At 40.7% G+C, this 26,829-nt stretch overlaps 1 protein-coding gene across 9 annotated transcripts in view; it reads left to right on the top strand.

Moving 5' to 3' along the window:
* Positions 1-26,829, top strand: part of AKAP13 (A-kinase anchoring protein 13) — a 339,098-nt gene that overhangs the window by 120,157 nt on the left and 192,112 nt on the right. For all 9 annotated transcript variants that reach the window (XM_043493947.1, XM_043493946.1, XM_038418967.2 and 6 more), the window contains one exon: positions 19,214-19,510. In XM_043493947.1, coding sequence (XP_043349882.1) covers positions 19,214-19,510 — 297 coding nt within the window. The remainder of the gene's footprint in view (positions 1-19,213; positions 19,511-26,829) is intronic.

The following is a 26,829-nucleotide window of genomic DNA, read 5'->3' as shown; positions in this document are numbered from 1 at the left end:
AGCAAATGCAATTATATCGTAGAGCTTGGCTATAGACAATGAATTGTGTGGTATGATCTGGATGAAAGCTAGAGGCATGTAGGTCGGAATAGCGGTCAGTAGGTTTCCAATATAGGGTGGTGTTTATGTGACCATCGCTTATTAGCACCGTAGTGTCCAGGAAGTGGATCTCTTGTGTGGACTGGTCCAGGCCGAGGTTGATGGTGGGTTGGAAATTGTTGAAATCATGGTGGAATTCCTCAAGAGCTTCTTTTCCATGGGTCCAGATGATGAAGATGTCATCAATGTAGCGCAAGTAGAGTAGGGGCATTAGGGGACGAGAGCTGAGGAAGCGTTGTTCTAAGTCAGCCATAAAAATGTTGGCATCCTGTGGGGCCATGCGGGTACCCATCGCAGTGCCGCTAATTTGAAGGTAGACATTGTCCCCAAATGTGAAATAGTTATGGGTGAGGACAAAGTCACAAAGTTCAGCCACCAGGTTAGCCGTGACATTATCGGGGATACTGTTCCTGACGGCTTGTAGTCCATCTTTGTGTGGAATGTTGGTGTAGAGGCTTCTACATCCATAGTGGCTAGGTTGGTGTTTTTAGGAAGATCACCAATGGACTGTAGTTTCCTCAGGAAGTCAGTGGAGTCTCGAAGATAGCTGGGAGTGCTGGTAACATAGGGCCTGAGGAGGGAGTCTACATAGCCAGACAATCCTGCTGTCAGGGTGCCAATGCCTGAGATGGTGGAGCGTCCAGGATTTCCAGGTTTATAGATCTTGGGTAGCGGATAGAATACCCCAAGTTGGGGTTCTAGGTGTGTGTCTGTGCGGATTTGTTCTTGTGCTTGTTCAGGGAGTTTCTTGAGCAAATGCTGTAGTTTCTTTTGGTAACTCTCAGTGGGATCAGAGGGTAATGGCTTGTAGAAAGTGGTGTTGGAGAGCTGCTTAGCAGCCTCTTGTTCATATTCCGACCTATTCATGATGACGATAGCACCTCCTTTGTCAGCCTTTTTGATTATCATGTCAGAGTTGTTTCTGAGGCTGTGGATGGCATTGTGTTCTGCACAGCTGAGGTTATGGGGCAAGTGATGCTGCTTTTCCACAATTTCAGCCCGTTCACGTCGGCGGAAGCACTCTATGTAGAAGTCCAGTCTGCTGTTTCGACCTTCAGGAGGAGTCCACCCAGAATCCTTCTTTTTGTAGTGTTGGTAGGAAGGTCTCTGTGGGTTAATATGTTGTTCAAAGGTGTGTTGGAAATATTCCTTGAGTTGGAGACGTCGAAAATAGGATTCTAGGTCACCACAGAACTGTATCATGTTCGTGGGGGTGGAGGGGCAAAAGGAGAGGCCCCGAGATAGCCCAGCAGAAGAATCTATCCTAAGAGTATAGTTGGATAGATTAACAATATTGCTGGGTGGGTTACGGGAACCACTGTTGTGGCCCCTTGTGGCATGTAGTAGTTTATCATACTTGTATCCAGAAAGAAATCTATATAGCCAGTATTGTTCCATGGTTCAGTCTTTCTTATTGAAGATGGTTTTCAGAGGGGTTGCTGTGTTAGTCTGTATCAGCACAAACAATGAGGAGTCCTTGTGGCACCTTAGAGACTAACACATTTATTTGAACATAAGCTTTTGTGGGCTATAACCCACTTCACGAAAGCTTATGCCCAAATAAATGTGTTAGTCTCTAAGGTGCCACAAGGACTCCTCGTTGTTTTTAATTGAAGATGCTGATTCTAGTAGGAAAATGATCTCTTAGCTCAGCTTCTCCTCCTGCTGGACTCTACAGTGAATCTGCAATCATGTACTTACCTTGTATATTCAGCCAGTTACCTTGGAAATGATTATGATGACTCATGGCCAAGTATTATTTGACCTCACTGCAGGATTAACTGTGAGCAAGAGGCAGTGGTGTGGGAGACAAGCCCTTGCTAAAACATCATAGCTGGGGTAATTAACAAGTCCTTCATGATTACACAAATTAAGAAAACCATGAGCAAAGTGAATGGCTTGTGGCCTATCGCCATGTGATAGAACTAGGAGTGTAGGTTCTCTACCTAGCATAAAAGGTAGGGTGCCCAGATGTCCGGATATTATTGGAACTGCCGCAATATTATATAACATAAGCTCAAGACTGAGAAGTTGTTGGTTTGCTTGGGTTAATTTGTGTAGGGGGTGGGGCAGGGAAGAATGAGGTTTAAAGAGAAAAGTTTTTAAACTTCATTAAACCTAATATGCAAAAGAAACATTGCCTTTTTGTTTCTGAACTTTTTCTGGCAGTTCTGGTTTGAAAACATACCAGCGCTCTGCTAGTGCATGCAAACCAGAAAGGGGAACTGACCAGGGTAGGTACTGCCGTCTAAGCTAAGGGGAGTGTTTAAAAGTAAACAAACTCCCGTAAAGAGAGAGCATTTGATTAGACTGAATAACATAAGGTAGCATTAGGCAAATACTTTTTTAAACACATGATTTTAACTGCTAGTGTCCCTTTCGATTCTTATTATACATAAAAAATATTCCATAGTCTGAAAGTCTTTCTTTAAACAAAAGTTGTTGAGGGCAGAGTCCAAGGCCTGCTGCTACATTTCATCTTCTCTGAGTAATCTGCTCTTTACTGTGTGTTTTCATTGTTGGTCATATGATAACAAATCTTTAAAGGAAGTCTTTTGACTATTGAAATACAAGCCTTTACTTCTGTGCATGACAAAACTGAAGGAAGGATTTACATTTATAACCAGAGGTTGAAGATAGGGCAAGATTGTTATTTACATAGGGATCATTTTTAATTGAAATATTAGATTCCGAATAGAATATATTCCTGGGCTGAATTGTACATCAAATTAGGTCACCAACTATGATGTCTTACAAATATCCAGGACTTGACAGTCCTACTCCCACAATGACACAGTGGAAATATCCAATAACCCAGTAAAATTATCATACAAATGTGTAAGCAGAAATGGATCAGGCTTCATTTTCTTCTGGTTCATTTAACATGTTATGGGTTCATAGAAGGAATAACTTGGTGTTTGGACCATGAAAACCCACAGTCTCCTTTAAATACAGACTCATGTTCATATGTGTAGTACAATTATGAAATTGTATTACAGTGAGACTTTTGAGGAGTTTTTTTTTAGGATTTGTTGGTGGGTTAGGTCTGAAAAGTTCCTATGAAGTGTTTGAATACTGGAAGTGGCAGTTTGTTAAAAGCACCTGATTATAAAATTGTTCCATCTTGCATTCCCATTGCTAGTTAGTGTTGGGAGAGGCAGGGTGGGCCAGAACTGGAGTGGGTTTCGTTCTGAAGTAATGATCACCTTAGCCAAGAGGAGGAACAAAAGTGGGAAAATCACTGTCTAGATTTGTACCAGGAGTGTTGCGTAATTAACAGAATGTCACTTGTCTCTCTATTGGGTGATGGTAATTAGGGTTGTTTTTATACAAGCTCTGTTTCCTTTGCTTACTGCTGCGAAGGAGATTAGTAAGAACTTTTGATTTTGAGATGCTTAGGAGAGGTCACCCCATCTTTTATCTTTTGATCTGTGTGCACATATATAAAATGTTTATTTTCCCCCATTGGATTACAAACCACATCCAGTTGGCACAGGTCGGGTGTGCCTATGCCTAAAACACAAAAGCTATAACAAAGAATAACTTGAGAGAGAGAGAGAGAGAGCACATTTTCAACAAAAACACCTTTTATATGCTAGAATAAATTTAACAGGGTCTGTCCTCTTCCTCCTCCCATTGCCAAAGCAGGATAGTTCCCATGCTCCAAGATTAAACTCTGTCTCAGAGTCAATAGCATACTTGGGCAGTTTATAATTATCACTTAATTTACAATCTGAAGGCCTTTTATGTTGGAAAAAGGGGTAAACAGCGAGGTGGCAAAATTTGCAGATGATACAAAACTACTCATGATAGTTAAGTCCCAGGCAGACTGTGAAGAGCTACAAAAGGATCTCTCGTGACTGGGCAAAAAAATGGCAGATGAAATTCAATGTTGATAAATGCAAAGTAGTGCACATTAGAAAACATAATCCCAACTATACATATAAAGTGATGGGGTCTAAATTAGCTATTACCACTCAAGAAAGAGAGCTTGGAGTCATTGTGGATAGTTCTGTGAAAATATCCACTTAATGTGTAGAGACAGTCAAAAAAGGCAAACAGAATGTTGGGAATCATTAAGAAAGGGATAGATAGTAAGACAGAAAATATCATATTGCCTCTATATAAATCCATGGTATGCCCACATCTTGAATACTGCTTGCAGATGTGGTCATCCCATCTCAAAAAAGATGTATTGGAATTGTAAAAGGTTCAGAAAAGGGCAACAAAAATGATGAGGGGTATGGAATGGCTTCTGTATGAGGAGGGATTAATAAGACTGGGACTTTTCAGCTTGGAAAAGAGACGACTAAGGGGGGATATGATTGAGGTCTATAAAATCATGACGGGTGTCGCGAAAGTAAATAAACAAGTGTTATTTACTCATTCTTATAACATAAGAACTAGGGGTCACCAAATGAAATCAATAGGCAGCAGGTTTAAAACAAACAACGGGAAGTATTTATTCACACAACGCACAGTGAACCTGTGGAACTCTTTGCCAGAGGATGTTTTGAAGGGCAAGACTATAACAGGGTTCAAAAAAGAATCAGATAAATTCATGGAGGATAGGTCCATCAATGGCTTTTAGCCAGGATGGGCAGGAATGGTGTCCCTAGCCTCTGCTTGCCAAAAGCTGGGAATGAGCAACAGGGGATGGATCACTGGATGATTATCTGTTCATTCCCTCTGGGGCACCTGACATTGGCCACTGTCGGAAGACAGGATACTGGACTAGATGGACCTTTGTTATTGCAGTAGGACCTTGTTTTGCCCTTTTGTTGATTTTCTATTTCACCTCTCCACTGACAACCTTTTACTGACCTTCCTTTCTAAACTAGATACTAGGTGCCCTGACTGTTCTACAGTTATTTTCTACGGGAGTAAAAGGAAGCACTATGATCATCCAGTAGCAGATGGGGATCCAACAGGTATCATAAAAGGGACTTGGCTTGTTATGTAGCCTGCATATAAGCAGGAACATTTACCAGGTCCCAGTAAAGGAGGGTTCAGAAGAGCATAATATAGATTAAGGGTATGTCTACACAGCTGACAGCGCTTTAACGTGGCTGGGGAGTTGCAGCTCCGGTGTTGGAGAGAGGTCTCCCACCGCTGTAATAAAACCACCTCTGCCAGGGGAATAGCTACCAGCGCTGGGAGCGCAGCTTGTAGCACTGTCTATACTGCCACTTTACAGCGCTGAAATTTGCATCGCTCATATTTTTTTCCCCACACCCCTGAGCAAAGAAAGTTTCAGCACTGTAAGTGGAAGTGTAGACTAAGCCTTAGTCCCTTATTGGAAGATGAGATGATTATTGCTGAAGATCCCCTATTAGTGGAACAGAATTGTGGGTGGATCGAATGCTCCTTTGAACTAAAGCAGAAGCTTCACTGGAGTTAAGATGCTGTAGCTAATTTAGGACAAAGAATAATTTTAAAATTAAAGAATGAAATATATATTACTATGTTTTTTTTAATATACTGTTGTTTTTTGGGTTTGAAAAAAGAGAGATTGGTTACTCTGTCCCACTGTTGTTTTTATCAACCCAAGGGAAAATAACATTCTGCTGCTAAAATTAAATCCCCAATCAAGCTGATGTATGGTAATACAATATCAAATATGAACTAAAGGGTCATGAAAACTGTTCCGTTCATGATGCCTTACGTGCTTTCAGCAGTTTTTTTACCGACCTGAGCACTCATCAAGTGGTATAATGTAGTTAAACCATTTTGTTAAACTGAACATTTTTTTTTGTTTGTGGTACTGCTTTCCTTTCGCTTTCTAAAATGAAACATTTCACCAAACTGCTGCCTTTTTGTTTTTCCTGTTGAGCTCATGTTTATAACCCATAATTTGAAATGTTTTCCTTTTTGCCAGAAGTAAATGCTGATGCTGCAGAGTAGTTTGAGCTTTATATCTTGTTTGGTACTTTGTGGTGGTGTTTATTTATCTTATCTATCTTGTATAGTCTTCCTTTCCATAGCATCTGACAGCCTCACAGGGTTTAATGCATTTGTCCTCACAACACTCTTGTGTAGGGTGACCAGATGTCCTGATATTTAGCTGTTTGTCCCGTGTCCCAACTGATGTACGGTCGGGACGCCATTTGTCTCGATATTTTGTGGCACTCCAGCTTTTTTTTTTTTTTTTTTTTTTTTTGCTTTTCTTGAGGAGACAAAAAACTTAGAGCTAGCCCTGGTGAGGGGGTGAGCCTGTTGCTGCCCCCACATGTGTCCCGATATTTTGTTCTTGTCATCTGGTCACCCTACTCCTGTGAAATAGGAAAGTGCTAGTATCCTTGTTTAACAGATGGCGAACTGCATCACAGAGAGGCTAAATGATTTGCACAAAGTCACACAGGAAGTTTGTGGTGGAAAAGGAAATTGAACTCGAGTCTCCTAAGTCCCAGTTAGTGCCCATTGTGTAAGTTTGTGAGGTGGGGATTTACCCACTGGGCCTTGGACTGCTACGTGCAAGCTCATTTTAAGTGGGTTACATGATTTAACATTCCTATTAATCTGTCTAAGGCTTCATTTCTCTCTCTCTTTCCTTTTAACTGTAGTTTAGGAAGTTAGGACTTAAATGAGAGTAGGAAGAAACCCTTAATTGTTCTGTTGCAGTAACAATAGTTGGCTGCAGGCAAACAAAACTCCACTCTTAACATACTGGTAGGGTAAGAAATGTCATGTTTGTGAACCATGTCATTAAAACAATAAAGAAGGTGATTATATGCCATACCATTGACTCCATGTTCCCTGTAGTGTTTTATCATTTATCATTTTCAGAAGTTGTCTTGTGTGAAGTATCTAATTCATTAGGGCCTGCTCCTGTAACGCTGAAGTCAATGGAAGTTTTGCACTGGTTTCAGTGGGAGCAGAATTAGGCTCTTGAGCATCACGTGTGTGTCTCTGTGGGGTAGTTGCCATTTGCCAACAATTACCATGCATTTGGGGTACCACAATTATTTCCTCTTCTGAATATGTAGAAATATTATATTTCTGTTACTACTGCATGGTTCCATAACTTTCAGAAAATGTTGACTTTTTAATGTTGTTCACTATATTTGTCCTTAATTATGTTCAAATGGGGAGGTTCTGCCTAAATTTTTTGTAATTCAGTTAATCTTAGGATTTTTTTCTACTTGACTGCTGCTGTTTAAAGTGAAATAAATTGCTACTGAACGATGAATATCTTCATTTGAAATATATACTTGATTTTTCATTTTTTAAAATGTATGTTCATGCTTATTCTCCTCCACCACTGAATATGTTTCCACCTAAGAAACTATTGGTAATAGAAAAGGCTGCCCTCTCTACTTTATTAAATAACCTTTCTTCTGGAAGACCAAAAGAGTAAACAAGTTGTGTAACAAATGATCACTTGGCAGTAATAGTCATGTGGACTTGTTTTAAAATATTCTTAATGATGAAACCTCTACAAAGCTAAAATAGAGACATGATATAACCAAAAAGAAAAGGAGTACCCGTGGCACCTTAGAGACTAACAAATTTATTAGAGCATAAGCTTTCGTGAGCTACTGCTCACTTCAAGCTGTAGCTCACGAAAGCTTATGCTCTAATAAATTTGTTAGTCTCTAAGGTGCCACGGGTACTCCTTTTCTTTTTTGCGAATACAGACTAACACGGCTGCTACTCTGAAACCTGATATAACCAAAAACAGTTATATACTGCAGCCTCTCTGGTATACTTTGGTGCATTATACAGAGTTATATAAAGGAGATGAAGCCAGCTAAAGGACTTACGTCATAGGAAAAAAATGGTGAAGACTGTATAGGGAGTATATATGATGGCGTGTTTGGAAGCTATATAATGCCATAAATTTTTTGACAACCCTACGTTAACAAGCCACTGAGTATGTATGGAAGAGGTGGAAAGACTTTGGCTAGGAAATAGATTTCAGCGTTGAAGCTTTAAAACTTTGAATGTGGCCTCTCTCCATTGTTGTTGCAATATCTGTTTATTTCAGCCTGTAGTAAATCCGTGTGTGGCAAACAGTGGGTGTATCATGCGCACACACTAAATCACACCCGGGGTCCTTAAATTTCAAAAGCAGAGTGCTAAACTCCTTGAACAAAATAACTCCTTTATCTGGTAGCAGTAGTTGGATCCTTTAATCTTTGTGTGCGCCAGCCACCCAGGGGCAATGTCACTGACACAAAGCCAATACATTGCATACAAAATAAACAATTTTTATACTAGGTATCTTTTCCTGTTTAAATCCTTTTGTAGAAAAAGTTCAAGTCACCGTGACAGGGTCATGACAGAGGATACAATTAGCACAGGAGTCCCGAGTCACTTACTAAAGCAAACCTAGCATGCTCTTCCAATGTAACTTTAAATAGCTGCTGAGGCCAAAAACCTATTGTTTGGTGTATTAAATATGAATCCTCAAAATAGGATGCTTGGACAGGATTTCCACTTTCAGCTGGGTAGGAAGTGAAGTCATGTTTTAAGGCATTCATTGGTTTTGTTTAGCTACAACAGTGTTTTGTCTCCATGTGTGCTTTGTTTAATGATAAGGAGCCTGCAGGAAATGATACCACCCTTTTAAACATACCCTCAGTTTTAGTCAAGCAAATTTATGGTACTGGTATAAATTAGACCCAGCTTGGTTTTATATGGTAAGTTAACCATTAGCAGTTAATTCTTTGTAACTTCCAGGTTTCCATATTTTTTCTGTGTATTATCTCACAGGGTGTCTCCACAGAAAAAATAAAAGGCAGTTTTGTCAGTTTTCTTCAGTTCTGTGTGCATAAGTGCAGGTCGACGAGAAGCCTGTGTTAATTTTAATTTTTTTGTGTTTATATATCCTGCTGTTGCCTGAAGCAAATTCAGCATCTAGCTATGAGAGTATAATGCAGCACTACAGCTAGTACAGAACAAGGAGCAATGGTCTCAAGTTGCAGTGGGGGAGGTCTAGGTTGGATATTAGGAAATGCTATTTCACTAGGTGGGTGAAGCACTGGAATGGGTTACCTAGGGAGGTGGTGGAATCTCCATCCTTAGAGGTTTTTAAGGCCCAGCTTGACACAGCCCTGGCTGGGATGATTTACTTGGGTTTGGTCCTGCTTTGAGCAGGGGATTGGACTATATGACCTCCTGAGGTCTCTTCTAACCCTAATCTGCTATGATTCTATATAGCTCAGATGTGTCTTTTTACAAGTGTGGGGGATAAAGTTTTACCATTCTGACAATTTACTTGTATAATGGAGTCGCAATAGAGACTCCATAGTTCAAGTTGTAGGATTGTTTCTGTTGTAAGCTCACTTTTTGCCTTCACTTCCGATTTCTGTTTCTAAAAAAACCCCCCAAAAACCTGCTTTCTGCATACATTTTTTCATGTTGAGTCCCTGCCCAGAGAAGCCGTTTTTTTAAATAAAAAAAAAAAAGCTGGAGGTTAATCAGAGAAGCCAATTTAGTTATGTGACTGAAAAATGGATGGCATTTCACTTTCTAAAAATGTTTTTTTAATGTTTGCCTGCTCCTAGGCAAACATTGGTTTCTTATCAGCGCTGACCCTCTCTTAACACAAATTTTGTATGGAATCTTGGAAAGAAAATGTACCAAGCCACACTGAACTGAGGGTGGGCAGAGCTCAAGTTTTTGGGGTAGTTTGTAGATAGGTAAGAGATCCTTCAGTTATTTCTAGTTTCACCTTACATGCTCTTAATATTGTAGATTTTGTAATTTGCTTACAAAGAGAGGGCAATGTGTAGAAGCTTGCCATAGCTCAAATTCAATCATACCCCATGTAAACCGATAAATAAAACTGCTTTTCAATCTGTTTATGTATTTATAATGTGCTCAGTGATATGTTTGGTACCTCTCAAAAGAGAAGGCAGACCTTCTTGCTGCCCTGAGGAGTGTATAAACCTAATTGAGACAGGGGACAGAGGGACAATACTGTAACTCAGCAAGAGCTATTGGATGGTCTGATGGAGTAATGCTTGGTGTATATGAGTTTTCACAGAGTTAATGAGTATGTTCATTGGCTAATGTTATGTGGATATTGTGTCATAAATGTGTCTTGATGGTTCTAAGTGGGAAAGGCATTCCATGCAGAGGAATAGCAGGGAAGAAAACACACAAATGTTTGTGAAAGTAGTGGGCAAATGTGGTATGAAGGCTGGTGTCACTGGCAGAACAGCTAAAATTCCTGTTAGAGTATTGTTTGGTGTTATACAGTGGTCATGCTTAACAATTTATCATTTGCCTTAGATCATTGTTTCTCAGCCCATACGTCGCAACTCTCCAGGGTGTCATGAAAGGCAATCCAGGGGTCACAAGACATGGAAAATTTTACTACAATTAAAGCCACTCTCTTCTACTCCCTGCCCACCATTTCTCTTCAAGGACAAGTATTCTTGACCTCTTGAAACAGACTCAAATTATATAGGCTTATTATTGTTGTTACTGATACTTTACTAAAGAAGTAAGAGTAGAAAGTGAATGGGAGTCGTGAAGTTTTTTTTATTTCTAATAAGGAGTTGCTGTGGCTGATATTGCAATTTCCTGTGATAACTCTGGGAGATCTTACAGTGTTAAGTTTATGGATTATCTCTGAAAACTCATGGCGATCGGGGGAGGTCCCGGATGGCTGGAAAAAGGCTAATGTAGTGCCCATCTTTAAAAAAGGGAAGAAGGAGGATCCTGGGAACTACAGGCCAGTCAGACTCAGCTCAGTCCCTGGAAAAATCATGAAGCAGGTCCTCAAGGAATCAATTCTGAAGCACTTAGAGGAGAGGAAAGTGATCAGGAACAGTCAGCATGGATTCACCAAGGGCAAGTCTTGCCTGACTAATCTAATTGCCTTCTATGACGAGATAACTGGCTCTGTGGATGAGGGAAAAGCAGTGGACTTGTTGTTCCTTGAATTTAGCAAAGCTTTTGACATAGTCTCCTACAGTATTCTTGCCAGCAAGTTAAAGAAGTATGGGCTGGATGAATGGACGATAAGGTGGATAGAAAGCTGGCTAGATTGTCAGGCTCAACGGGTAGTGATCAATGTCTAGTTGGCAGCAGGTATCAAGTGGAGTGCCCCAAGGGTTTTTCCTCGGGCCGGTTTTGTTCAATATCTTCATTAATGATCTGGAGGATGGTATGGATTGCACCCTGAGCAAGTTTGCAGATGACACTAAATTGCGAGGAGAGGTAGATACGCTGGAGGGAGGGATAGGATACAGAGGGCCCTAGACAAATTAGAGGATTGGGCCAAAAGAAATCTGATGAGATTCAACAAGGACAAGTGCAGAGTCCTGCACTTAGGACAGAAGAATCCTATGCACCGCTACAGACTAGGGACCGAATGGCTAGGCAGCAGTTTTTCAGAAAAGGACCTAGAGGTTACAGTGGACGAGAAGCTGGATACGAGTCAACAGTGTGTCCTTGTTGCCAAGAAGGCCAATGGCATTTTGGGATGTATAAGATGGGGCATTGCCAGTAGATCGAGGGACGTGATCATTCCCCTCTATTCGACATTGGTGAGGCCTCATCTGGAGTACTGTGTCCAGTTTTGGGCCCCACACTACAGGAAGGATGTGGATAAATTGGAAAGAGTACAACGAAGGGCAACGAAAATGATTAGGGGTCTAGAGCACATGACTTATGAGGAGAGGCTGAGGGAGCTGGGATTGTTTAGTCTGCAGAAGAGAAGAATGAGGGGGGATTTGATAGCTGCTTTCAACTACCTGAAAGGGGGTTTCAAAGAGGATGGCTCTAGACTGTTCTCAATGGTAGCAGATGACAGAACGAGGAGTAATGGTCTCAAGTTGCAATGGGGGAGGTTTAGATTGGATATTAGGAAAAACTTTTTCACTAAGAGGGTGGTGAAACACTGGAATGCGTTACCTAGGGAGGTGGTAGAATCTCCTTCCTTAGAGGTTTTTAAGGTCAGGCTTGACAAAGCCCTGGCTGGGATGATTTAACTGGGACTTGGTCCTGCTTTGAGCAGGGGGTTGGACTAGATGACCTTCTGGGGTCCCTTCCAACCCTGATATTCTAAGATTCTATGATTCTACCTGAAAGGGGGTTCCCAAAGAGAATGGATCTAGACTGTTCTCAGTGGTAGCAGATGACAGAACGAGGAGTAATGGTCTCAAGTTGCAGTGTGGGAGGTTTAGGTTGGATATTAGGAAAAGCTTTTTCACTAGGAGGGTGGTGAAACACTGGAATGCGTTATCTAGGGAGGTGGTGGAATCTCCTTCCTTAGAAGTTTTTAAGGTCAGGCTTGACAAAGCCCTGGCTGGGATGATTTAGTTGGGTATTGGTCCTGCTTTGAGCAGGAGGTTGGACTAGATGACCTCCTGAGGTCCCTTCCGACCCTGATATTCTATAATTGTCAGGGCCAGGAATTGTATGTAATTCCATGGGGAAGGATGACCACAGCTCTTCCAGGAACTAAGATTAGGTGAATTGACTCAAGTTGTGATACCTCTATAGAAGTGCCACCACCTAGAGAGGCATACAGTAGTTCAAACTGGATTCTCCAGAGACCAACAGACAAAAAAAGGACTTCTGGATAAATAGTCTGTTTAAACTGTCTCAGGGCTGCCTTTCTCATCCAGCAAATGGTCAGAACCTTGTGGCCAAGGGGGACCCCAATCCTTCCTGGGAAGGGTTGGAAGGACTTTGACCTACTGAGGCCCTGTAAGACTGATGGATGACCTCTGGTAAGTTTCTAGCATGCATGTAGGAACGTTTATTGTTTTTTATATGTTTTCTCTGTATTGCTTTCACCTTAAGAATAAATGTGTTGCTTATAAAGGTCTGTGCTTAACTTAACTGCTTTCAGTTATGCTTAAGCCATCAGAGAGAACTGAAGTGCAGATGCTAGCTTGTTTAGGGAGTCTAGTTTGTTGGGACTATCACAATGTAGTCTGGGAAAACACCAGTCAGGAGGGGGAAAGATGCAGCTTTCCACCCAAGAAAGGTAATGACTGGGAGTCTAAAAGTAGGTGCCCATGATACGCCATGGAGGGGGAATACAGGTGCAGTTTTCCTGAACTGTGACAGTTGTCAACCTGAAAGGAAAGCCAGATCTTTTCAAAATTATGACAGAGATCTCACAGAGATCTGGCCTTCTTTCAGTTGCTCATTATATTCAAAAGCCATATTGCATGCTTTTTGGCCACGTCACCAGGATGGATAAAAACACCCTGGCGCACTGTGCTCTCAAACTCTCCATTGATGAGCAAAGGGGTGCATGCCCTGACCCTACCTGGCACTGCTCACTGGTCCACCCCAGAGATTCTTGGATTTGCAGTATTGACTCAGATCTGGGAAGTTCAATATACAATGCCTGGTGCGATGCCATCAGCTGTGGTCATTTTGGCTGGCACAATGGTCCTCAGTAGTCTACGCATGCTAGATGTTGATGATGAACCTGAAAAGATTGGGAGAGACTGCTTTGAGGTGTTTCAGAGTAGCAGCCGTGTTAGTCTGTATTCGCAAAAAGAAAAGGAGTACTTGTGGCACCTTAGAGACTAACAAATTTATTTGAGCATAAGCTTTCGTGAGCTACAGCTCACTTCATCGGATGCATTCGGTGGAAACTTTGAGGTGTTGTCTCAGGTAACCAAATGACTGGCTGCAGTGTTGTAAGTATTCCCTGTAATAAGCATAGGGGAACTGTTCCATACAACAAGCTTGTTTGTGTTTTTCAGAGTAAATGAGTTGATACTTGCCATACATAAAGGAAATCCCTCCAGCATAGTCGTTAGAGCAGGGAACCGATGACCAGGACTAATTGAGTATGCCATCAGTGTCACTGACTGTTTGTTTGTTTGATCTTGGGCAAATCACTTAACCTTGCTCTGCAACCTGTAAAATGAGCATAATCTTGTTAACTATCACTTATTTCATAGAAATGTTGGGAAACTCAGCTAACATTTCTAATGCTATTTGGCATGCTCTGGGAAAGGAGTTGCTGCAGTCCAGATATTATTGTAAGGGGATCTTTGAAGCTGAGAGAAATGTTACCCCACTGGAGACGGTCTCTTCAGAAGGCTGTATATGTGCATTCATGTTTTGAAGCATACTCACATGCACCATTCCTGAAGACATTTCAAAGCAGGGGGCAGGGTCCTCTTGAGCAATCTTAGCATTTGTCATGCTCATTGCTTAATTGCTCCTCTTTCTTTTGAACTGATTGCCAAAGTCAGAACCTGTCCCAGACACTCACCCCCTGAATCTGATGTTTTGTCAGATTGAGGGAAGGAGAACATCAAAGCATTTGAGGGGATAGAATACGGTTACCCTTTAGGAGAACATGCCCCTTGGGTTAGCAGAACACATGTTTGATCCCATTAGATATAAATGAATTGTCACTTCCCTTGCTTCTCTGAAAGCTGTACTGGTTATTTTATGTGAGTTCTGAGAGACCTTTACTGTATGCAGATCAGTGCATAAAGTGTTTGCAGTACGCTGCACTGAACGCCCATCTGGTTTTGTTTTAAATTGGTGCAGAAACTCTGAGGTTCAGGGTTTCTCTCTCTCTGTTCTGTTCATGGGAACTCTGTTCAGCATGGCTAATGGATGTCTGCTATGAGAACATGAGTGCAGTGCCAGTTTATTTGACCATGGGAGTCCAAATATCACACCTGGGATTTGTCTTGCTACTCTCCTAATTGAAAAGCCTGTACTAGTGTCAGCTAGGTAGAGGAATTGCTTAGTTTCATTTAGGAGGTATAAGAATTGACTGACCTGAACTATTTGTCTGTGCACTACTCCACTCCCTTAACTATTACTTGGCAGTGCTTGGAGAAGTTCAGTCTGAATTTTGAAAGACAGCAGGCTGTCAGAGTAGGGGTTGTCACACTGTCTGGAGAGGCTCACAGCTATGAGTGCCAATCTCAGATCAGACTGTCTGAAAATAGAGCAGACACCCCAAACTGGTGGTATATTTTATAATTAGATTTCACCAAGCCAATAACAAATATGCAGTCCTGGATTACTATACCAGAATTACATGGAGTCACAGATGATCCCCTTAGACTGTCCAGCCTGTCTTGCCACGCAGACAGACTGAACTTAGTGATAAAAAGTTATTAAAATAAAAAAAATCACACTACTTCAGGTTACTTTCAACCCCAAAGGGTCGGTCCCTTATCCTACCTCAGTGGATACTCTTGATCTCAAAAGCAAGCAGCCGATTTCTCTAGTAAACTAACTAAAGATTTATTGGGTAAGAAAAATAAGTGAGTGTTATTGAGAGGTTAAAGCAGGTAAAAAATATTAACAGGTGAGTCGAAGTTTGTAAATCCAAAATGATATCAGAGATGTAGTAATCTGCTAGTGTTCATAAATCTCTCTTAGTTACACAAAGTAACTTGGGGGATCTGTCTTGCATCTGAAATCCTTTCCTGTGAGTGTCCAAAAAGTTCAGAGATGCAGGATCATTCCCATAGACAAGAATTTATAGATCTTGCTTACAGAAGACACTCTGACCAGTGTCTTCACCCACGTGGGTTTTGATGAGTAGCAACTGTAAGACTTAGTTTGTAAATTTCCATTTTTGAACACAACAGCCCTTGCTTTGAAGTTAGCATTTTACTTCCATTGCATTCACAAGTAATTTAGTTACAATGATATACAAAATTCAATTCTAATAGGGATAGATAAGTGAAAACAATACAAGTAACATTTCATTATTTTTCATGCAGCTTACATTCAGACATCTTTTCATCTTAGCACTAACACACACTTTGGTCTAGGGTTATCCTATTACAAGGTATACATAATGTAATGCGATAATAATCAGCAAGTAATAGATAAGTGAAAGCAATATCATTCATATTTCCTTTGAACTAAATTAAAACATGAGTGAATTAGTACACTTAACATTTCTTTGCTATTCACACACAAGTAAATTGACCTATTGTTCTGACCTGAGCTGGCCTGTTGGCATCACAGGGGTATTATAGGCACATTTTGCAGATGAGACGCTTCTGGAAATAAAGAGAAAATTAGAGTTTAAAAAATAGCAGCAGCAAAAGCCATACTTGTCCTGTATTTCATGGAGAGTCTTTTATTATGAACTATTTTTAACTTTACAGCCTAGTAAACAGCCACCACAGGTTGCTAACAGTGTCTGTGTTGGTGAAAACAGAAAGTGTGCAGCACCTGAGCTGGTTTGCATGGGATGATGCCATGTCATTACTGTATTATGTACATTGTATCAATATTTTTGTGTAACAGGAATTGAAAAGTTTACCAGACACCTGCTATCCAGAGGACTAATCCTGCAGTTTGAGGAATAAATGAATGGCAGGGTGGGAGACCCCACTGGCAAAGTTCAGGAGCAGTAATCTAGTGAGAAACTCACCCACCCCCATAGCCCTCAGTTGCTGGGAGTTCTACCGGGGTGCTGTCCTTGGATCTTGATTGGGACTTGTCTGTATTAGTAATGTACTTATTGATGATAATAGGTGTCATCAACTGGTGGCAAGGATAGTTAAACTGCAAATCCAGGATTTACACCATTTCGGAAACCATGTTCCAGACCTTGCTCTGATCAGAGCTCAGCTACAGGTTTCTGGAATGGTGTTGAAATTGGTTTTGTCTTCTCTTGCAGTTAAGCAATTTTAGCATTGGTTCTGCCACACCCACTGTTTCATCTTTCACATCAGCCTTTAGCTAGTAGGTGTTTGATAAATTTGAATCTCCACTCCATTCTAGCAGCTGGAAGGGAGAAGGAGTTTTGTGTCTCATCTCCTAATTCCAGAGCCTTCAGGTTGCAAGGAGAGGTCTCATCTACTCCTTCTGTCCTAGCCTGTTTTTGTGTGTCCTCCTTTCCTGTGGGAAGCCTCTGTTGCCTACCCCTATTGCACATGTTTTTCACTGGAAGCAGCATGACATTAACCTGATACTTGACAATTTGCTGCCTACAGAGTCCTGAATAGCAGCTGTGAAACTGACCTTTCTACTGAAACTGACCATTTGGCTGATGCTTGACAAATCTAGGAGCAACAGCAGAGGCATTGGAGCAGTTTGTGTTCAGACTGGGAAGACAAACCTGCATTTGGTTATATCTGGAAGGTTTTCTTCCTTACCATAGGGGCTAGAAACCTTTTTCTTTGTAAATGAAAGTGATAACTGAGACCCCCACCTAAACACAAGGGAAGGCTTCCCACTCATCATCCATGTGTGTGGATAAATGGAATTTTCAAGCCCAATTGTGAAAAATCCTTCATCTTTTTTATTTAATAAAATAAATAAATAGGGTTTGATCAACGTAGTAAGATGCTGAGGTCATGGGTAGAGAGAGCAGCTTTTCCATTAATTAGTGAAGGGTCTGTGCTTGTTCTGGCAAAAACAGCAATGACATCAGTCTACCATAGGAGCAAGAGACAGAGAGAGACGGCAGAGAACATTGAACTTGAAACATTAAACGTATTATTAAAGGGGCTTGTCAGACAATTTTAAGTATCCGTCATGCTAAAAAGATGATTTTTTTCCCCACCTTTTAAATTGCAGGGGAGTTTATCTTGCATTTTCTGGGTCTATGAAACTGCTGCCCTGTTGCACTGGCCTTTCATTAAAATAAGTAAATGAAAAGTCAGCAGAGCTGTGAAAATAAGCTTCTCACATTCTCTCTTTTTTGGTAAATATGAAAAGCAGCAATTTCCCTGTTCTCTGGAATACAGCAAGCTTAGTTCTGTCATGTGAAACCAAATCCAAATAGCAGGTACAGTGTTGAACAAAAGAGATGTAACCACACACATAGAACATGTCTGAAACATGTTACGTTCCAGTATTAATTGTTGCTTTTTGGTTGCTTAAGTGTGAAATTAGTTCATTGTCTTCACTGGCTAGGTGCTCCAAATGCTGTGCTTTATTTCTGATGGGCTGCCATGGTCTCAGAGAATTCTTTAAAATAGGGCTCTGTGAACTGAGGGGGAAGCCAAATGAGATTTAAGTGCCAAACTCCTCTTGACTTTCAATGGGAGTGAATAGCCTTACTCCCCTTTGTGGCTTTGAAAACCTTCCCCCGAGTCTATTAGCAGTCCTGAATTTGTGTCTCAGTGCCTGAAGTTAGCCCACTAACAAGAAGGCTGTGATGTGATCATTAGATAAGAGAGTGAGTGGGTTCTCATGCAGGAGGCACCACTGAGAACTTTTTGCTGTACAGTGTTTTCCTTTATATGCAAAAAGTAATGTGTCCAGGGACACCACATGCGGGTGTGTATATATTAATGTGGGTGTCAAGGTTCCTTCCCCACTCTGAACTCTAGGGTACAGATGTGGCGACCTGCATGAAAAACCCCCTACGCTTATTTTTACCAGTTTAGGTTAAAACTTCCCCAAGGTACAAACTATTTTACCTTTTGTCCTTGGACTTTATTGCTGCCACCACCAAGCGTTTACAAATGTATAACAGGGAAAGAGCCCGTTTGGAAACGTCTTCCCCCCCAAAATCCTCCCAAACCCTACACCCCCTTTCCTGGGGAAGGCTTGATAAAAATCCTCACCAATTTGCATAGGTGAACACAGACCCAAACCCTTGGATCTTAAGAATAATGAAAAAGCAATCAGGTTCTTAAAAGAAGAATTTTAATTGAAGAAAAAAGTAAAAGAATCACCTCTGTAAAATCAGGATGGTAAATACCTTACAGGGTAATCAGATTCAAAACATAGAGAATCCCTCTAGGCAAAACCTTAAGTTACAAAAAGACACACAATCAGGAATATCCATTCCATTCAGCACAGCTTATTTTATCAGCCTTTTAAACAAAACAGAATCTAACGCATATCTAGCTAGATTACTTACTAAATTCTAAGACTCCATTCCTATTCTGTTCCTGGCAAAAACAACCCACAGACAGACAGACAGCCTTTGTTTCTCCCCCCTCCAGCTTTGAAAGTATCTTGTCTTCTCATTGGTCATTGTAGTCAGGTGCCAGCGAGGTTATCCTAGCTTCTTAACCCTTTACAGATGGAAGGGTTTTTCCTCTGGCCAAGAGGGAATTTAAAGGTGTTTACACTTCCCTTCATATTTATGAGAGGGGGTGACCAATGTCCAAACCCACGTAACTTTAGCTTAGTCATTTCTCTTTTCCGTTACAATTATGTTCATTTCCTTGGTTTTATTTTACAGGCCATGACTGCTGTGAGACAGTGAAAGTGGCACTTTGCACTGCCAAGGAAGGGCTTCCTGTTCTAGTGGTGGCAGAGGAAAGTTTTCAGTTCATTCAGGACGAGGCCTATGATGCAGCTCAGTTCCTAGCAACCTGTGCTGGCAACCAGCAAGCACTGAACTTCACAAGATTCCTGGACCGGTCAAGGCCTCCCTCTGGAGATGTGGATTTTCTGGATGAGAAAGTGGCTTTGGCATTTCGGCATCTGAAACTGCCAGCAGAATGGAATGTGTTGGGAACAGACCAGACACTTAATGGTGAGAACTAGTAGCAATTGAGTAGTGTGTGTATGTACGAGAGAAAGAGAGAGAGGATCACAGCATGTGTTGCAATGTTTCTGTTGTGGGAAGTTCCTCTGATGTATGAGGGGATTCTCCTATTGACCAGCAGACAGGTCAACGACCTATGCTTTGAGCTTTAGCCATGCTGAAGATACCCAGGTGCAACTTTTCCCAGTACCCCATGCATATCCACAGAGTTTGGAGCAGGGACTCGTTTTCTTATATTGGCACACAGACTGGTGCTTTTCTCTACCTCCTTTGTAATAAAAGAGCACAAATTGTCTTCGGTGATCCAGTGTTTTTATAATGTGCACAGAGTTCTGTTTTTATATGGGGAGCGTGTGTATCAGTATTACAGTGATAAGGCTTATAAATAAATATCAAGTCTGGTCCAAAGTCATGTTAAAACATACTCCTGGGAGTACTCAATGTAACTGGTACCCTGGTATAATCCTCTGGCTAGCTAGCAGCATTCATGGTGCAAGGCATATTCCATGCTGTGCTCAGCTGTTCAGAGAATGATAGGAAAGTGGAGCATGGCATGTGGAAAATGAAGGGTTAAATGCTGAGACAGTTTCCAATGCATAGAGAGCAAGTGGGAAGATAGTCTGTAGAAGGCCCAGAAGATAAGGGCATGGGGAATTATGGGAATGACAGTAGAGGACTGGTAAGGCTTGAGCCCAGGTATTCTCACCTTTGTTACCTCTACACTGCAAAGCAGGCTTGTAGGTGGACAGGTCATCGCTCAACCGACACACCTATTCACACCCTAGACAAGCTCACCAACTCGGAATGTATTTGCTTACTAGGTGTGGGTTTAATGGCTTTGAGTGTGGACGATGGAAGGTATAGGCATTTCTGCACACCTTTATCTGCAGAGCGCGTGCAGCATAGACAGAGCTATAGAGTCCTTGCCAAATATTGAAACAGAACTACAAAGACCTACAAGTTTACGACAAGTACACCTGCTTGAAGCCCTGTGCCTGGGTGTCACATGGGGATTGGGAGGACGCATATACATTCACAGTACATTATATTTTTTGTAGTGATTTATGGCATATGCCTGCACACAGAGAATGTGATTGTGAGATCTGTACTATATTACTGCATGAATTCCCTTCTCAAAATAAAAAAAAAGGGGTTGGGGTGGGGGGAGGCAATGAACCCTTTGCATGTGGTGGAACAAGAATTGTTCTGTGCAGACTAGCATGGCAACTTTGTTCTCACACATCATGATTTTCTGTAGCATTTTGCGGTGGCTGCTCTCGTGTCTTTCAGTGAATAGCTAATGTCTGTTTGGTTTTATTATAAACATGTATGCCTGGGCAGGTAATTGAATCAAGGTTAGTGAATGTTCATAGTTTTGAACATATTTGGTGGTTTCTGCATTAAAATTCAATCATTGTGTTGTTCGCTTACAGGTAGATAAACAAGCAATGCTGCCATTTCTTTCGTCCTCTTGCATAGCTCCTACATTCTTATTGTGTTTTGTGAGATTTTTTTTATCCCCCTCTCAGTTTAAAGATAATGCTAACGTAGTCACTTACATGCTGCTGTGTAAATAATGAAGTACGTTTAACAGACTAACAGTGGTCTTAGCCAGACAGTCGAAAATTATGTTTGAATCATTGGTGACTTAGGGCCTAGTTTTCAGACATACTGACAACCAGTCTCTCTCTTTGACTTCAGTTGCATTCTTGAGAGTTCAGCACTTGTGAAAATCAGGTTCATAGCAGTTAAATTGTTCTGCTTAAAAAAAACGATTGTGTCTGAAAGCCATGAATATTCAGGGCCGAATGGCACCTGTGGAGTGTCTGTTACAACCTCCATTAAAAAAAAAAAAGAGGAGCTCCTTGTGACAATCAGTTTTCAGAGTAGCAGCCGTGTTAGTCTGTATTCGCAAAAAGAAAAGGAGTACTTGTGGCACCTCTCAAATAAATTTGTTAGTCTCTAAGGTGCCACAAGTACTCCTTTTCTTTTTGTGACCATCAGTGTAATGGGACCTTTCTGAGAGGTGTCTGCTGGGAAGTGGGTGGGAATGATGTTTGTTAACCTGAGATAATTTAGATGAATAAGTGAGTTTTATGTAATGGGATTAAATGTGTTAAACAGCCACAAATAAATGGCTACACTTGTATTGAATCACACAAGCATTCCCTTATTATGAGTCCTCCCTGCACTTAACTGTTTAAAGGCAGTTTATTGATTGCTTGCCTTTCTTTGATCCTCCCGTAACTAGCCTTTTGTCTAAGAAGCTGTGCCTTTAACATAGATGCAGTACAAAAGAAAAACGATTTTTTTATGTGAATTTGGACTAGTGGTTGTTAGATGCTACCAGTGTTGTTGGTTTTTGTTTGTTTGTTTGCTTAGGCCCCTGAAAACAGGACTGATAAAAGCATCAACCAGATCTTAACTGTAGCCATTTAAGAGGACATGTCTCTAATTCAGAGATGATTCATAGATACTAAGGTCAAAAGGGACCATTCTGATCATTTAGTCTGACCTCCTGCACAATGCAGGCCACAGAATCTCACCCACCCACTCCTACGAAAAACCTCACCTATGTCTGAGCTATTGAAGTCCTCAAATCGTGGTTTAAAGACTTCAAGGAGCAGAGAATCCTCTAAGCTAACCCTTCCTGATTGTGTTTAAAGATACACAGGAGAATGAAATGACTCATACTTCCTACTAAGAGCAATTAAGGAAGTGATGCAGTAACTCAGCATTTCTATAGAAGCAAAATTTGGATATTGGCCTCTCAATTGAGTGAAGTTCTTTGCTTATTTTTAAGTGGTAGGGTTGTCGGTGGCGAATTCCGTATTTCATCTCTTCTCCTCACTGTGCTCCTCCCTCTTTCATTGGCCTGAGGTGCAACTGTCATTGGAACTGAGGAGGGTCTTACTGAGCACATCACTGCCACTCCCACAGGAGACAGAAAAGTCACTGAAGAGTGACACCCAATTATAGCTGGTCAAAATTTTTCAGCTAATCTTTTGCATCAGTATACGTTAGTGCTTGAACTTGGACCACCCTCCCCAGCAGTGATGAGATGCTACAGCATTTACATTCTGTGTGATCTTAAAGAAATATGTGCACATTCAACAAACTGGGCAGTAATTAGGTAAACATTCTAAAGTGCTTCATAATCTTACATTATTTTTCTTTCCTGTATTTTGGTAGTTTCTTTTCTTTTCCCTAGTATGTCAGCATGTTTGACTATTTAAATATGAGAAAGAGAGACAGCATGCCATGGGACATTTTAAGGATTAGTGTTGATGGCTTTCCCACTGGTCCTACATTTTTGCCAAGTTAGGTTCTTCATTCTCTGGGAGCTTACCGTTAGTCAAGGCCAAAGGTGGGGTTTCCCATATAACCAGATCTTTAAAAATAATAATAATAATAAAAAATAAAAATAAAAATCTTTCTCAGCTGCAGGTAACAAACACCTCTAATAGGATTATTTAGAGTATGAATTTTGCAGCTGCCGTAGGAGAACTGAAACTATTCCAGTGGAAGATTTTTTTTGATGGAATATGTAACCATTTTATCGCAAATTGTTGCACTGGAGAAATTCACTTAGCCCCAAAACGGAAGTCATTTTAATTTATTTCAAGCCGGCCTCTCTACTCTACTCTCTTTTATCCCTCACTCACCTTTCTTTTGATCATTTTTTCTATCTTTCTCCACCATAGGTTAATTTAAAAGTTTTATTAAAAAGATTACACATTAATTATACATAAATTACGGATGTCATCTGAACATATTGCAAATTAACCCATTCTTTTTAAAAAAAAAATCCCTGTATTAGTTTTTCAAAGTAATACAACCCACCCAAACTATATGATAAAAATTAAAAAACCCGACAGCCCCAAAACAAAATATATTGAGCAACACAATTTAATTTAATACATCAATCAGTATTCCAGACATTAGATTAAAGAAACACTTAAATAAAATGTTATTTTTGTAAGTTAATTGCATTTTTAGTATGTTATGTACATCTAGCACATCACTAATACGAACACTCCAAAACCCAACCTGCAGTTACAGCTCTCTTAGGCACTGATCCAATGCCTATTGAAGTGAACGAAAAGAATGCCTTTGACTTCAGTAGGCTATGGAGAAGCCCCTTAGCACTGATCCTGCACATGTGTAGCTTTACACATCATGAGTAGTCTCACTGCTTCAGTGGGGCACTATTCACAGTGCATAAAGCTAAGGGGGTAGGGAGGTCAAGTCTTTGCAGGATTAAGGCCTTTGATTATAAAACCTTGGCGGGGAGGGGGAGACAGGGTTTATGTCTTCATATGTTTTGTTCAGCACCTCGCATAGTGGACCATGGAACCTGATTGGGAACTGTAGATACTGCAGTATAACTAAGTATCGTTAATTATATCAATAGCAGTTGTAAGAGAAACAGGGGAACCCAGCTCTGAAGTCTTACTAATTACAAAAGTTTTCAGTGCAACTCTAAATTGTTTATCAATGGCTTTATCTCGTAACATATTCCTAATGTCCACTCTTATTTAAGGCAGGGTTACTGTCCACATTTCTGATTTGTTCCTAATTTTCTCCTCTGATTTCTGATCCTGCTTCATCAGGACGAGATATTTAGTAATAATCCTTTCAGTAATTTTTGAATGCTACGGTTTGATCACCTGCCAAATATTTTTCTCTCGAGCATTTATAAAAACTCAATTTCTAGCCTTTCCTCGTGACAAATGCTCTTAAAAGGTGTAATCATGTTTCATGCTCTTCAAGTCAGTACTATATTCTTGAGAAAAGGTGGCACAATAACTTGCCACTAAGCTATAGCCTGCGGAACCGATTAGAAAGTAGGAGAGGGACTGTTTATGTACAATCCTGTGTAAGTTTTGAGCATGTTGGTCATGTTCATGCAAACTTGTTTATTTTTACAATCACAATTCTACTTCTGCCCCACCAAATGGGCTTCCATCTCAGAATGCAACCTCGTCTCCTGACATCAGCCTTGCCACCTGCAAATTGGTAAGAGTTGTGTAAGCACTAGACAGCCTGCTCTCTGGTAGTGAAGGAAGTTCAAAGAAACAAACTCACAACCAGACCTTGTGACATTGAGTAGATCAATAAATGAATTGATTCTCTCCTCTTCTCTCTGCACTCAGCTTGATTCAGGAGGTTTACAAGCAATCTAGATGCAGCTTTGTATGTTTGATTCTTGTTTCTATCAAATAAATGATATACCAATTCTATTTCCAAAAGAAAATGGTCACTCTTAAAAATAGTGCGACATTTGTTTAGGGTTTTTTTTTTTTTTTGAAAGTTTCTGATGAATCAGTCCTCCTTTTTCTGCTGGCTTTTCTTACACATTACTGTAGCTTATGCCAAAGGTGAAGAATGCATCCCACTGATGTGTAAAATGTGAGAAAAACTAAATGAGTAAAATTTTAGTTTTTTTTTTAAACTATTGTGTTTTTTCCTCTCTTTACCATTTTTTCTTATTGCATTTCATCTGACCAGTACATCTTCTGTGTTGTGTTTGCCACATATAGACTGGCTCAGACAATGAGTTGGTAGTATATAATTTGTCATGTCCAGTTTTGAAAAAAACAAAACTACCACAGAAACTAAAGGTGGAGTTAAACATTGGCAAAAATTTACTTAAAAAAAAAATCTCCATGCCCCTGCTGAAAAATCCCCCATCAGACATCTGTTTATCCACAGATCTAAAAGCGCCTTACAAAGGATGGTATCATTACCTTCATTATACAACCAGGAGGAAACCAGGGTGCAGAAAGGTGAAGCGATTTGCCAAAGGTCACACAGTCAGTAGCAGAACTGGAGATGGTAGAATGTAGGTTTCCTGACTTTCCCGGCCTGTATCCTATCTGCTGGCCCACTCTGTCTGTGATCAAGGTAGCCAGAAGATTTAAAATCATTTGGCTAGATTAGCTTGGCCGGCTAATGGAAGAAAGCACAAAACTGAAAACTGTACAGAAATGTAGGGGTGAAGGAACCAGTAGTGTACTGTAACAATATCACTTCATGACTTGCACTGTGTTCTTTAATTGATACATCTAAAGGGGTGAAACTGTTTACATGGTGTATCTAATGGCAGGTGATGGCTGTGTTCCATTGAAGGAATGTGCCTGGATCCTATTGGTTATCTAAGGGGACCTCCACCTTGTGCATTTTGCATCCTTGTTTGTTTCACATCTGTCCGCGGGCAGTTAAATCACAAGAGGAGAACTATTTTCCATCATCCAAAACTTTTCTCTAAAGCAGGGATCGGCAACCTTTGGCAGGTGGCCCACCAAGGTAAGCCCCCTGGCGGGCTGGGCCGGTTTGTTTACTTGCCGTGTCTGCAGGTTCAGCCAATCGCGGCTCCCACTAACTGCGGTTCGCTGTCCCAGGCCAATGGGGGCTGCGGGAAATGGCACTGGCCAAGGGATGTGCTGGCTGCTGCTTCCCACAGCCCCTGTGGCCTAGAGTGGTGAACCGCAGCCAGTAGGAGCCGCAATCGGCCGAACCTGCCCCTGGCAGGCCATGGGCCAAAGGTTGCCGATCTCTGTTCTGAAGTAAACGTTCTTTATGCCATAGCGAGTTACTCATTAATCCACCATGACCTCAAGAGTTGTCCAATACTTAGTGCAGAATGTGCATAATCAAGGATTACCCCGTCATCAAAATATTCCAAACATGGAATTGATTGCAATTGCCTTTAATTATGCTGTTCTTTATTATTGCAAGTGTACTGTATCTTTCTAAAGAACATAGCTACACTGCTATCCTTGTTATTTATTATTCATAATAGCACAGGTAGAGCTGTTGCTTTGCCCTGAGCTGTTGAGATTGAAACTCTGGTTATACTTGTATCTGGAAATGATATGATCAATTGAATTAAAATATCCTCTTCTGAAAAGTGAAACACACAAAATATAATTGGAGGAATGGCTGTAGTTTCCTATTTTATATGAGCAAAGAGAAAATTAACCAAATAGTTTGTCAAGATCCAGAACATCATGTGCTGAAAGATAAAGCATTGCTTGTGTTATGTTAGGAGGGGCAGACAGACAAAACCTAGATGGGATCTTCAATGGCTCAGAAAGAAAGGAATATGAAAGTTAATCCTTGAGTGAAATATCAACAAAAAACAGATTCCCTTCTTAAATTTCTTCTAAGTAATATTGTGAAAAATCTTTGCACATATAGATGGTTTTCTTTCCTTTCTAATGGGTAGTAAACTAATGACAGAGATCCAACCCTATGGTTAAAGTCTGAAAATTAGGGATATTTTGCATACTGACTCCGTTCAA

This window comes from Dermochelys coriacea, chromosome 10 (genome assembly GCF_009764565.3).
Source record: "Dermochelys coriacea isolate rDerCor1 chromosome 10, rDerCor1.pri.v4, whole genome shotgun sequence".
NCBI classification, from domain to species: Eukaryota; Metazoa; Chordata; order Testudines; family Dermochelyidae; genus Dermochelys; species Dermochelys coriacea.
This window is presented reverse-complemented; position numbering and strand designations above follow the sequence as displayed.